The 14,337-nt window shown below is 45.8% G+C and overlaps 1 protein-coding gene across 11 annotated transcripts in view; it reads left to right on the forward strand.

Annotated features, from left to right (window-relative positions):
* Positions 1-10,616: 10,616 nt before the first annotated feature.
* The window catches only part of LOC147033798 (DNA-directed DNA/RNA polymerase mu-like), an 83,018-nt gene continuing 79,297 nt past the window's right edge, over positions 10,617-14,337 (forward strand). For 5 of the 11 annotated variants that reach the window (XR_015055430.1, XR_015055429.1, XM_085871123.1 and 2 more), the window contains exon 1: positions 10,621-11,011. Coding sequence is in view for 9 of the 11 variants with exons in the window: in XM_085871123.1 (XP_085727249.1) it covers positions 10,824-11,011 (188 nt within the window). In the remaining 2 variants the exon portion in view is untranslated. Of the gene's footprint in view, positions 11,012-14,118; positions 14,237-14,337 lie in introns of all 11 variants that reach the window. The other 6 variants (XM_085871150.1, XM_085871178.1, XM_085871185.1 and 3 more) reach the window with 5 other exon arrangements.

Here is a 14,337-nt window from a genome sequence, read left to right on the forward strand (position 1 = left end):
CATCGAAATCGTACATGTCGTTTCAGAGAAGTTGTTGAAAGTATTTGTGAACGGGTGGACAGACAGACGCACCATCCCGTAAACTCCGCAGAACTATGTTCCAGGTGAGCTAAAAAAACAACAACCATGCCTGCACTACTGCCATTGGTTGGACAGGTAAATGGCACGAAGTTCATGATGTAAAAGTAAGAACAAGTTGGCACCGATGAAAAGTGCATGACAAGTAGCCCCTCCTCGATCGCTGGTAACCAGTATTTGTCAACAGAGAAGAAAGTGATCGATCAGAAATGTGTAAAGGAATGAACAGTCCCCAAACAACTGTAAAAAAAAACGAGCTGGCTAATGGACATGACTGCCAGACCGCATCTTCCTGGCCACCGGCACCTGAGCAACAGCTGTCGGTGCTGGTGCTGGTTGCAAGTGAGGGGTTGTAGGTGACGCATGTGCCGGCACATGAGGAACAGCTGCGGGTACTGGTTGCCATGCTGGGTGATGCGCAGGTTGCCATACTGATTGCTGCACGGTTGCTGCGCTGGTAACTCAGCAGATGCACCATGGTGGACATCGTCGTCAGACATAGCTTCGACAGACATGATAAGAGATTACGTCGGGGTCACCAAAATAGGAAATAGCAGTTATTGACTTCTACTCACCACTAAAGATTGATGGCTTCATCCAGTCTGAGCAGTGTCTCATAAACTGTACAGCTTGAGTGCACGTAAATACAGTCACGAGTTCAATAAGAAGCAAGAATAACTATGACGACCTATCACCAGTGGGCCAATATGTCGTTGCGCTCACAAAGTAATATGGCTCACTTGATGACATGGGTGGTCATAAACGTCCAGTGCCCATGGGAAGAAGCTGCTAACTCATGGACTGGAGTTAAACCTTGTTCATGGCCCTTTCCTCCAGTAGTACTTTGCTCTCTGTACCACGTGCCGCGTCACAGCACCATCTCCAGTGGGTTTTCACTCCTTTTAACTGCGGGACTTTCAACATCGTACCCCTTTTTGGGAGCAGTTTATTCCCATGGGCACTGGACATTTATGACACCCGCATCGTCAAGTGAATCATATGTCGCCGACATGACGTAAAATTGGCACACTGGTTCTAACGTTCCCAGAAATCAGTCTCACTCCTTGAAGTCCATTAACAAGGTTTATTACAAAAGGCGAAATCATTCAGTATGAGCAACGATCAGAGCAGGCATCGCCATTCCTGGTCGTGGCGCACTTCTCCCACGTTCCGACCTCCCGGATCTGGATGTATATCGTTAAAAAGCTTCAAATAGCACAATAAAAGGATTTATGACTGGTGAGATTCCAAGGGTAAACAAGACAACACTAATCCATGAAACTTATTACAATATCTCACACTGCTGATGCACCATGGTCCTCTTGTCCCATGAGGGGAGGTCCTCGAGAGCCAGAGCAGTGTCGGGCAAAATGAGAAACCAGATAAAAACCACACCAACACTACTGCCATTGGTTGGACAAGTAAATGGAACGAAGTTCACGATGTAAAAGGTGAAAGTACGAAAAAGTTGGCACCACACCATCAAAATTCCAACCACATCTTTGGTCCTGCTTTCCAACCATGTGAGGTGGAGCATTTTGTGGTGTGGAGTACGTTTTATAAATGTGCAGTTATTATTAAGGATGCAATAGGATTAAGTGGAGCTTGACGTTATCATGACAGGTACGGGAAATGGCGGGCCAGAAACTACTTTATTCCACACTGCATATCAACATGCAAGGCTGTAAATACACCACATTTACTCCCTTCCAGATCTAATCCCACACCAACAAGTCAACCCACATGACAATAAATGAACATTTTACTCATTTGATGAACCCTAGAAAATAGAATAATCAAAGACATTACAAGAGCATCAAAACAACAGAACACTGCAATCCATCACCTTACGGCAGGTAACTGAAATGTACCATCTTGTGGATTGAGCACAGGGGTGAAACATACCCTGGCTCGAGATTATGAGGGGATTATTCTGCCCCAAAACTGAATCACTTCACAGATCCAATCTCTCTGGGGCCTTATGGTGTCTCTGCGGACACTGCCTTGTCTCCAGAGCTACCTCGGTTGGTTGAGATGCAGCATCTGTTGATGCCGGAACAGCATCGGTCTCAGTGGGAACTGCTTCCGCTGATGCAGGTATCCTCTCATTTGACCCCGACCACCTCTAATTCAATTGTTACAGGAGGGTCTGCTGATTGCAAAAGTTGAGTTTCACAGCTCAGCCCGGTATTCAGCATTTGGTCCACATGCCGTTTCCAAACGCAGGGTCCAACTGCAACATCATAATTTCAGGGACTCCATCTCGACTTGACAGCACCAGTTACCCACTTGTGGTCCTGACGGTCGCTCACAAGAACAGGCTGTCCCACAAGAAATTCACGCATGTTGCCTTTACCTCCACTAACGGCCCATTGAAAAAGTCCATCGTTGACCTTTTTCTGATATCAGGTTTAACCGCATCCAATCTAGTACACAGTGCTTTGCCAAGAAACATCTTTGCAGGACTCTCTCCGGTTGTTGCATGAGGAGCGTTCCGGTGGGATATCAGGAAATGGGTTAACTTTGCTTCAATGGTGCCCTCTTCTTCCCTTGCAGATCGAAAAGCCTGTTTGAAAGTTTGGACAAAATGTTCAGCCAACTCATTTGTGGCTGGATGGTAAGGAGCAGACCAAATGTGTTTCATTCAATTTCGTTTCATGAAGAGAATAAATTCATCCGATGTCAACTGAGGACCATTATCAGATACTAGCTGTTCAGGTGGGCCACTTCTGGCAAAAAATCTCACACAGCTTGGTGATGGTCTGTTGTGATGAAGTTGACAGTTGACTTTATGACATAAATTTCTGGCCATTTGTAATGTGCATCAACCACCACCAGAAACAGTGTCAAGAAACGGCCTGGCATAATCCACGTGTATCGTCTGCCATGGGGCCGAGGGCCACTCCCCTGAATGCAAAGGTGACACCTGTGGCATGTTCTGATGGGTGCTGTGACACCCATCACAGCACTGAGCTATATGTTCGATGTCCTTTCAATTGAGGGCCACCATATGTAGCGACACGGTAATGCCTTCATCTTTACTACCCCAATGTATCCTTCATGTCGCTGTCCCAGCACACGACTGCACAATGATTGGTGTACAATTACGCGTGTGCCCCACAACAGACAGCCACAATCGGCTGACAGTTCATCCTTCCGGTTGCAGAAAGGTTGAATCTGTTTCACTTCTGGAGACCAACCCTGAGTGACAGTCTCGAACACTTGAGACAACTCCAGGTCATGTTGCATTTCCCGTCTGATCTCATCACTTGTGACTGGAAGTAATTTAGTCTGTGACGTGTGAAACACATCAACTGCATCGATATCCTCCTCTGCAGATGGCTGGATGATCTCAAGTGGAAGTCGTGACAGGGCATCCGCATTACCGTGATCAGTCGTACTCTTGTATTCAATGTTATAGTCATGTCCAGCTAAAAACAATGCATGTCATTGCAGACATGTGGCTGTCATCACTGGTATGCTTTTGTGAAGGTGGAGGATGGATTGCAGGGATTTGTGGTCCGTGACTGGGGTAAACGTCCTGCCAAAAACATAATGGTGAAATTATTTTACTCCCCAGATAAGAGCCAATGCCTCCTTATCTATCTGCGAGTAATTTTTCTCTGATGAGGTTAATGAACTGGACACAAAGGCTATTGGTCGTTCCTCACCATCTTCCATGACATGAGAGAGTACACTCCCTAGACCATATGGTGATGCATCACTGGCAAGTCATCGAGGTCTGTTGGCATCATAATGCAATCAATGTTTTTACCTACGTAAATGCCTTCTGGCAAGCCTTTGTCCAATTCCATGTGTGTCCTTTCTGTAGTAGCTGGTGCAACGGATGGAGAAGAGTTGACAAATTTGGAAGGAAAATATACTAGTTTACCAACACGAGAAAGGAGCTAAGTTGTGGGACATCTGCTTCGGCCATCAACTTTACTTTGTCGGATGTCTTACGTAACCCTTCCGCAGTGATTGGATGCGCGCAATAGGTTAACTTTTCTTTGAGAAACAGACATTTGTCTGGGTTTACCCGAAGGTTGTGCTGTTTTAGCCTCTGCAAAATCAGTCCCAAAACTTGCAAATGTTCTCTGTCTGAATTCCCGGTGATGATTATATCGTCGATAAGACATTGTACTTTTGGTATTCCTGCCAATACCCGATCCATGGTACGTTGCCACACTACAGGGGCTGATGAAGCCTCAAACACTGGTCCAGACCCTTGTGTGTATTGATTGTTAGGTACTTCTTGGAGTCTTCTTCCATTTCCATCTGAAGATAAGCTTGGCGTAAATCAAGCTTGGAGAACTTCCTTCCTCTTGCCAATGCTGCCAGTATATCCTCCACAGATGGTAGTGGGTATTGATCCACCTGAAGTCAGGAATTCATCGATACCTTGAAATCCCCACAAAGCCTAATATCTCCATTTCGCTTCACACCAGGGACTGCAGGTGAGACCCATTCACTCCATTCTACCTTGGAGATAATACCTGCCTGTTCCAATCGTTGAAGCTCAGTGCCTATTTTTTGATGTAATGCATATGGAGCTGGCCTAGCCTTGTGAAACACTGGCTTACTGTTCGTCTTTAAGCTCAACCTTGCTTTAGTGCCTCTCAGAGTTCCAATTTCATCCTTGAAGACCACAGAGGACTGGTTGAGCAAGTGTTTCATTTGAGCATCAGTCGATCCGGAAATGGTTGAGTTGACAGGTATTGACTTGACAGCGTGCCAGTCGAGCTTGATCTTCCGCAACCAGTCTCTTCCTAACAATGCTGGGCCCTGAGTGTCCACAACATACAAATGCAGCACATAGGATTGCTGATTGTACTACACCAACACACATAGCTTGCCTATCTTACTATAATTCACCGTCTGTCCGTCCGTCTGTTCCCAGGTACCGCAAAAACGGCTGAACCGATCGCAACCATTTTTGGGGTATGTAATCCTGAGACCCCTTGGAGTAAAATAGGCATAAATATAATAACATGACCCCCTTGACGGCTCCCGTAGGGAGCGGGTGCTTCTCGATGGTTTAATTTGCTCACCGGTGAAAGTACGAAGTGCAGCCGTTGTGTTCTTCAGTCTCAGATGTTTATACAGTTTGGAGTACTCGCACAATGAAATGACGGAGACTGACGAGCGAGTGTCCAACTCCATACGCAGATTTCTCCCTGCCACTTTAGGGTGAATCCAGATGACATCCAGCTTGTTGACATGGTTGGTTCCAATGTTAGCTACAATGAGTCTTCCTAGTCACTGTTACGGTTGCGACAAGTCACAGTATGTACATTTGTGTTCGTTTTCTTACTAGGCTTCCGGCATCTTCTTGCAGAATAACCCTTCAAGTGACAGTTATAACACTCCTCGTGCCGGAAATAACAAGCATCAGGGTGGTGTTTCCTTTCGCATCAGAAGCAAGACCCCTGTAATTTCCACCACTCTGGGCACCAGACGACCTGGAAGGCATGGCCCAAGGCTTAGTAGTCATCTTGTGGACCTCGGGTCCTCCCTTATTCCATAACTCCACAGAGTCCTTTGCAGCAGTTTCCATGGCAATGACGAGTTCAACAGCTCTCTGGAACTAAACTCACTTTCCGACAACAGGCGCTTCTGAATACCCTCACTCATCGATCCACAGACGAGCCTGTCTCATCGTGTGTCATTTAGATCGTCACCAAAGTCGCAGGGCTGAGACAACCTTTTCGACTCGGTGACAAAATCACAGATCGATTCTCCGTCATGCTGATCACGTTTGTGGAATTGAAATCGCTGTGGAACTATGCCGGGTTTTGGGCATAAATGATCCTGGAGAATTTTCACCAATTCCCCCCCATGAGGCTTTGTGCAAGGCTTGTCCGGTGTGGTGAGATTCCGAAGCAGCCCGTACATTTTGCTGCCAACTGGGCTAAGAAATGCTGGCACCTGCCATTCACCAGAAAATACTGCTCCAGCCTCTCCGAATATGCTGGCCAGTCTTCCCGCCCTCCATCGAACGGCTGCATGCTCCCGGTATAGCCTGCCACATCTTCGTGACACAACACAAATGGCGCTCACTAAGTCTGAGTTCCACAGATATGATGCTCCAGGCCCTACAACGTTGTCTTGTTGTTCCAGCGAAGCTCAATGGGCCTTGGACTTGTACGGCAGCTCAGCATACTTCAAACAAGCCGGAAGGCGACATGGGTCAGGTCAGGTATGGGAGCATGTGCCAGAACAGCGCGTCGCTGCGTCCACTTTCCGCCGGTACTCCAGGGGCCTCCGTCTGGCCATCCTCCAGGCAGATGCCAGGCCCATCCCCATCTCCTTGAGATGATGGTCAACCTGCTGCAACCATGAGGCACGTGGTCGGCCCACTGGCCTCCTCCACTCGTGAGACTCCCTCGCTGAGAGAATCTGGTGAGCAGGATCAGCGTCAGGAAAACGAGCCACATGTCCATACAGCCGCAGCTGACGCTCACGGACTATGCAGGTAACAAATCTCATCCGAGTCTCTCTCAGCAACCGCTCGTTGGACACAAAATCCGACCAGCGATAGCCGAGGATTCTCCGAAGAGACCTGGTACCAAAGGAATTAAGTCTCCGTCTCAGATCCTTGGTCAAAGTCCAAGTCTCGCACCCATAGAGCAAGACTGGAAGTACCAAGGACCTGAAGACTCGGACTTTCGTCCTCCCGCACAGGTACCGGCAGCGCCACACCCCATGATCCAGTGAATCCATGACTCCCCAGGCCCGACCCAGACGTCTATTGACCTCCGGCTCACAACCTGCGGAGACATGAATATCACTGCCAAGGTAAGTGAATCTATCCACGACCTCAACATCCTCACCACAAACAGACACAGACAGGACAGCAGCATCCAAGATATCACCGAAAAGCCTGGATCTTTGTTTTGACCCAAGAAATCCGTAATCCCAACGGCTCCGACTCCTCATTCAGCACCTCGAGGGCCCCCAAGAGGATGTCTAAAGTCTCCGCAAAGATGACGGCATCATCTGCAAAATCAAGGTCCGAGATATTGACATTGCCAAACGATGCACCGCAACTTGATCTCTCCGACATCCTCCCAAAAATCCAGTCCATACAAGTGCTGAAAAGTGTGGGGGCAAGTACACATCCCTGACGAACTCCAGTAACAACTGGAAATAAGTCAGAGGCGGTACCACCACACTTCACAGCACTCTCAGTACCAGAGTAGAGTTCAGACATCAGATCGATCAGTTTCGGTGGCACCCCACGAAGACCAAGAATCCTCCAGAGGACATCCCGATTCACTGAATCGAACGCTTTACAGAGATCAACATAGGCTGCAAGCAGCCCCTGCCGAAACTCTCGTCTGCGTTCGGTGAGGACACGAAGTGCAAGGATACGGTCAATCGTTGACCTCTTTGGTGTAAAGCCTGACTGCTCTGGACGCTGGTGCTCAAGCAGATGGTGGCGAACCCTATCAAGAATTATCCGAGCAAAGACCTTGCCCGGCACTGAGAGCAGCGTCACCCCTCGGTAGTTGTTGCAGTCTTGGCGATCACCCTTCCTCTTTCCAGAGAGGGACAACAAGGCCCCTCTTCCAGTCAGTTGGGATGATGCCTGTGTTCCAGGCAGAGCACAAAACTGCATGCAACGACGGCCGAGTACAGCATTTCCACCAGCCTTGAGAAGTTCGGCATGGATGCCACAGATCCCTGGAGCTTTGCCCCGTTTCAACTGGTTCACCGCAGCCCGTGTTTCCACAAGCGATGGTGGACCACAGTTGATTCGAGGGTCAGCAACAGGGATTGTAACACCCTTGACGTCCAACTCGACAGCTGGGGGATCAGCCTGGTACAACCGCCAAAGTAACCGGCCCAGCGGGCCTTCACTTCAGACTCCTCTGTCAAGAGCCTACCACTCTCTGCTCGAACTGCAGTGCTCCGAGGGATGGGCTTGGATGAACGTAATGCGCGAATTCCCCTGTAAGCGGGACGAGAATCACCTGTCCACAGGTGATGCTCTACCCCTCACAGATTCCTCGCACATAGGCCTCCTTGTCCACCCTCAGTGCACGTACAGTTTTACGCCTCAGCTCCCTGAACAGCTCAGCTCTGCCATTCAGCCTGGCCCTGCGACTCTGGTCAATGGTATCCAGTGTCCCTTGAGAGACAAAATTCTTCTTTGCCCTGCGGTGAACTCCAAGGCATCCACCGGCAACATCAAGGACGGTGGTCTTCAAGGTGCTCCACAACTCTTCAGGACCCCCCAAAGCACCCAGACCCCCAAGTGTCCACTCAGCCTGTTCGCAAACTCCTCAGCTACTCTCTCATCCCTGAGCTTGGCAACATCCAGCCTAGGCTGGGATGGTACCATTCTCCAGGATTTAAGGTGCAGCTTTAGAGTTGCTACAACAAGCCTGTGGTCAGTATTGAGGAACTGAGCACTCCGGTAGACCCTGCAGTTCTGGATCATCCTCCAACGACCGTCAATGAGGACATGGTCAATCTCCTTTGCCACACCGCCAGCGTTGGAATACCAAGTCCAGCGATGAGCTTGCGGGCGCTGAAACCATGAACCAGCCACCCTAAGTCCATGACTTCTTGCAAAGTCAAGGAACTTAGTGCTATTCTGGTTCATAGTTCCTGACCCATGGGGACCGACACACACCTCATAACCATCCCTATCAGTTCCAGTCGATGCATTGAAATCCCCAAGACTAGAAGTGTATCTCGTCTGGGGCACTGATCAACCACAGACTCGAGTGTGGCGTAGAATGCATCCTTCACGGTGAGGTCACTCGCCTCAGTCGGAGCATAAATAGAGACCAGGGAAATGACACCTAAGGAGTGACGAATCCTTAATCTCATAATACGCTCGTTGACCGGTGTTACCTCAATTATCATTGGGGTCAGCTTATTGGACACAGCTACAGCAACTCCTTGGGTATGGTAACCATCAGAGCGACCAGACCAATAGTAGGTGTAACCACCCACCATTATCTCGCCGCAATCCGGTCTCCGAACCTCAGAGAGAGCTGCAATCCCGATGTCCAAACGCTTGAGCTCAGATGATAACAGAGACAGGTGATCATCCTCTCTTAGGGATAGGACATTCCAGGCACCCACCCGAAGGGACCGCCTCAGGTTAACCCAAGGAGACCGCCGTCTGGTGGACGACACCTCAGCACCACTCCGACACACTCTCCCGCAATCTGACCCAGGGATGTTACCCCGTGGTTTCCCTCCTATCAAAGATTGGGGGTCCCGAAGGCTTGCCCCAATCCCATCATCCGGTGAGCTGCCCTGCGAAGGGAAGCTGCACAGGAGGTACTCCCACGGAGTGGGTTTTCAGATTTTTTGCGTTTTTGCGTTTGCGGAATGAAGCGTTTTACGGTGGCTGGAGTGCAAATCCTGCCACCAACCTCCTAATAAGAAGTAACCCAACTGCAGGAGGACGTCTGCAGACACAGTTGGGCACTAGATATGGATGGCCGTTGGCTCACAAGGAGCTCCTCCGCCCTTTGACAGGTTTTGTTTTTAATCCTGCTGGGTGTCCATATCCAAACACCCTCCTCACCAGAAAACCTGGTGGGGGAGACGGTTTAGTCGCCGACAACCCGACCATGGAACAGGTTAGTACAGGTTTACATGGTACCTGTAGCAGGTCACAGATCGAACCTGACCTGACATGGTCGCTACATAATTGCATACTAGTCATAAAGTTTTTGACGGATCGGGCTGAAATTTTTTTGACAAAGAGGGTGATTATAGTGCGCATAAAAGCGCGGAAGGCGATTTTTGATTTTCGATATTTTTTGGGGGGGGATTTTTCAAAGATTTCAAAGTCCCGTTGCGAGGCAACGGTGGCGTCCACAGCAACGATGCTCAAAAGCATACAACTAGATCCTGGTATGAACCTACCAGTCAAGTTTCATCAAAATCGGTTGACTCCTCTGGCCTCCAGAGCTGTGTCCGCGATAGGATAAAGTGGAGCTCCACAAAATCAAGACAGGCACGGGACATAGCGGGGCAGGAACTATTTTATTCCACACGACATATCAATACGCAAGGCTGTAAATACACCACAGTCGTATCGAAAACGAGACATTTAAAACGAGCCTGTGTAAAGGTGGAACTAAACAGTGAGCGGATGCTTCCAGTCATTGTGATTCGAGCGACTCTTCCCGAAGTCGACGATCAAAGTCCGCGATACAGGACTGACCACTGTGGGGGAGTAAAAAGTGCGAATCCGCTCGGCTGGTCATGCGCAGCGAGCGAGACCTTTGGGAACCGTCGACGAGACGATCAATTGGACCTCACGGACCGTGCCGCACCACGACATTTCCCATCACGTGATCGTTTCACGTCGACGGTGGGGACGTGAATTGTTGTCCAGATGAATGGCGCCATTGATTGCTACCTGCGTTTAGAATATCAAAATAGGGGCATTTAACAGACAGTTAAGAATATTCGTGATAAAATAGGCAATTTGATATTGATCCAAGAAATTGAAACGTTAATTATTTTATATCGGGCGGTGTATAGGAAACACAGCGAAACGCTAACGCACTCCTTTTTCTTTAGTACTGTACTATTTCAGTACAGTATCTCGTATTGTGTTAGGAGGACACATTAACCGATATCTTGATTGAGCCACGCCGTTATAACGGACGATAATCCAAAAACAACCAAGCAATGAAGAAGTGGTGGAGGTGTGTGGCGCGATGTGAGAGATCATCATCATCATCATCATCATCATCATCATCATCATCATGGATCCGGCCTGTTCGACAAAGAGACGGCGGGTGGGCGATCCAGGGGCCCAGCGTGCTGACCGACCAGGCACGAAGTTTCCTGAAGTGATGATATTTGTGCGTGAAAGCAAAATGGGTTCGAGTAGACGAGCAATGATCTCGGCTCTCGCTCGTGAGAAGGGCTTCGGCGTTGCGGATTCATTCAGGTTCACGTTTTTCCTTTATTCCATACATTTTAATGGTCATGGAGCGTCCGTCATTCTCCTTTCTGTTCCAAAAAATATGTTGAAATCGATCGAGAAAGAAAGAAAGCAGAATGGAAGTTTAACAATTTTTTTCCTAGCAAAGCTGTGCCTCACCAGGATGAAAGCTTGCAGTTTAATGAATTTATTTATAGACTGACTCGATTGGCTGGGTGACGTCATTAACTTTCCCCAACCGACCAATTCCTTCAATGCTCATCTAGTTTGGAGTTGGAGTTAGGGTGGCTGGCTTGGGATTTTGAGGTCCTGAGTTTGAGCCCTGTGACTGTTGAATTAACAACAGGTGGGGTTGACTCAGCCTGTCATCCTTCTGAAGTTGGTGAGATGAGTACCAGCATACTGACAAAGGGGCACTGCATCAGGAGCATCGTCACGCCCCAACAAAATGATAGCTGCCAAGCTGCCATGCGCAAGAAGAAGAAAAATCCTCAACTGTATGCTTTATTACTTCGTCCACCATTTGAATTAACAACAGGTGGGGTTGACTCAGCCTGTCATCCTTCTGAGGTTGGTGAGATAAGGGCTGTTTCACAGTCATGGTCATTTCTGGTATTTTGTACCCTTGCATGCTAAATAGCTAAATGAGAGGCTGTAGTATCTCTGTCATAAGGGCCAGTAGTTGGTACTAGTGATGGCACAACTTGGACCACTTTTTATTTGACAAAAAAATGGCAATTTTTGGCAGAATGGCATAAAAATTGCCATTTTTTTTTTGACAAATAGCTGTCTCATTTTCTCCAGGTACACTGCATTCACAGTGTATAAACAAATACAAGTAGAAATTGGGACTTTTATTTGTTGTTGCATCAATTTAATACCTCTTCTGTACTTTGTCCACAACATATTATTCATTTCAGACTATGAATATTTATTTCACCCTCAATAAATATGTCCCACTGTTCGTCCGTCAAAAAATGTCCTCTCCAGAAATGAATATTGTAGAAGAATTATTTTATATAAATAAAGGGTCTTTTTAAATGTTTAATGTGTGTTTTACCAATTGTGTATATACCTGCACTGATATTATGCTACAAAGTTTGAGTGTAACCAATAACCTGTTTGCATGGCCTGCACTGATTGCCTTACATGTGTCCGTCAAAAATGTGTCCTCTCCGGAAACACCTAAACTGCCACGAGTTATAAGGAACCTACTTGCTGGCTGTAAATTTTGATATTTTGTAATATGGTTGACATGGTCATGAATATCCATTATCAGTAAAAGGTATTTACATTTCTGTAATTTATCTTGTTACAACACTGATTGAATGTCCATGTCAAAAATGTCCTCTCCGGAAGCATTTTGGGGAATTTCCAAATGATATTTAACATGCTGAGAAACTTTTAGGAATTTAGTGGATGGAATAAACTGCTGTTTCTTTAAGGACAGGTCCTATTTTGCATATATCTTTAAATTCTATTACGAAATTAATTAAAATATATTATCCAATAAATGTCTGAATACTAATACATCTCAAAGTTATCGCATCTTTAGAAACCATTGGGCTAAATGATACAGCCGGTTTTAAAAAGTGTCAAAATCCCGTCTAGATTCACTTACTAGGTGTATTTTGTATTGGCATTATAAGATAAATGTATTACTTTGCAGTTATATCTTTGACAGAATGTATTTCTTCATGTCAAAAAATTATGTCCTCTCCAGAAGAAATATGTGATTTTCTTCACATTTTTCATTGTGGTGGTAAACTTTTATTTTCAGAGATAAATTAGTAATTTTTTCAGAATATGTAATATGAATATTTTTTTCAGAAAAAAATTTTGTGCTAAATTCCATCATATGCAGTGCTATTAGTGACGGTGGTAATTAAAACATTTTTTCTGAATATTTGAAACTTAGTTCAGTCTTTTATTGATATTTCTACAAATATACTTCATTTGTATACTGAATCATAATTCCAGTAATGGAATAATACTTGTGGAACATATGGAAACCACTGAAGTTTGATAGTGTTGTTATTTTGTGGTTATAGTTGAATTGTATTTATGACTGTTGTAGTTTAAAAAATACTCTCCTAACATCCTTGGGGTATTATTTTTAATAAGAAATATTCATTCAGATGCTCAAAAAATTTGGATTTAAGTATTGTAATTAACAATGTTGGATTTGGAAAATATAAAAATATAAAAATAGAGTTTGAATTTTTAGTGGTTGTGAGACAAACTTGGTACCCTCATTGAGAAACAGCCCATAAGTACCAGCATATTGGCAAAGGGGCACTGCATCAGCAGCCTCGTCACGCCCCAACAAAATGATAGTAGCCAAGCTGCCATGTGCAAGAAGAAGAAGAAATATCCTCAACTGTATACATTGTCACTTTTCCACCATTTGAATTAACAACAGGTGGGGTTGACTCAGCCTGTCATCCTTTTGAGGTTGGCGAGATGAGTACCAGCATACTGGCAAAGGGACACTGCATCAGCAGCATCATCACGCCCCAACAAAATGATAGTTGCCAAGCTGCCATGCGCAAGAAGAAGAAAAATTCTCAACTATATGCTTTGTCACTTTGTCTACCATTTGTCGTCACCCCGAATCGACACTTCCATTTCGTTCTTTGACTTATTATTGTGATATTTATCAGTACTTTCGAGTATTCTGAATGGTACAATTCGATTTGGATTGGTTTCATTCGTATACATGATGTCCACAAATTGCCGTTCCAAATTCAGACGGTAATAAAAACGTGAATGAAATGGGATAGGATGATGCGGTTTGATGCTTGTGAATGAACCAACATTTCTCAAACTTTTATTGTCAAGATTTATCAAGATCATCATATTGTACTCATCACCATTTATCATCACTTGCCAATTATAAACCAGAAAACACTGCTCTTTATTGCGAGGACGCAATTTGCAGTAAATGTGACATCACGTGTCACAGGTGATAACTGGAAACGAAAAAAGTAAATAAAAGTTTGAGAAATGTTATGTATCTCTTCAAATTATTTTTGGGATTAATCAATGAATTGATGAACAACTTAATTATTATCAATTTAATAATTTCTTATTTATTTTCTTTCTCATCTTAGATTAGTCCCGAATCTCTTGATACTCTTGTTTGATACTCCTTCCCAATTCCATCTCCATGTGCTGTACGGCAGCATCGTCGGGCGCCATCGGCTCCCCGGCGATGTCACGTGCTGGAGGGTAGGTTCTTTATTTATGCATTTATTTATTTAGCATGGGGGCAGTGTACTTTGAATGTACCTGTACTTGTATTATATCCTGGTTAATGATACACCATGATG

This window comes from Eptatretus burgeri, chromosome 1 (assembly GCF_056783735.1).
Source record: "Eptatretus burgeri isolate ZD-2024b chromosome 1, Ebu_testis_v1, whole genome shotgun sequence".
Classification (NCBI taxonomy): Eukaryota; Metazoa; Chordata; class Myxini; order Myxiniformes; family Myxinidae; genus Eptatretus; species Eptatretus burgeri.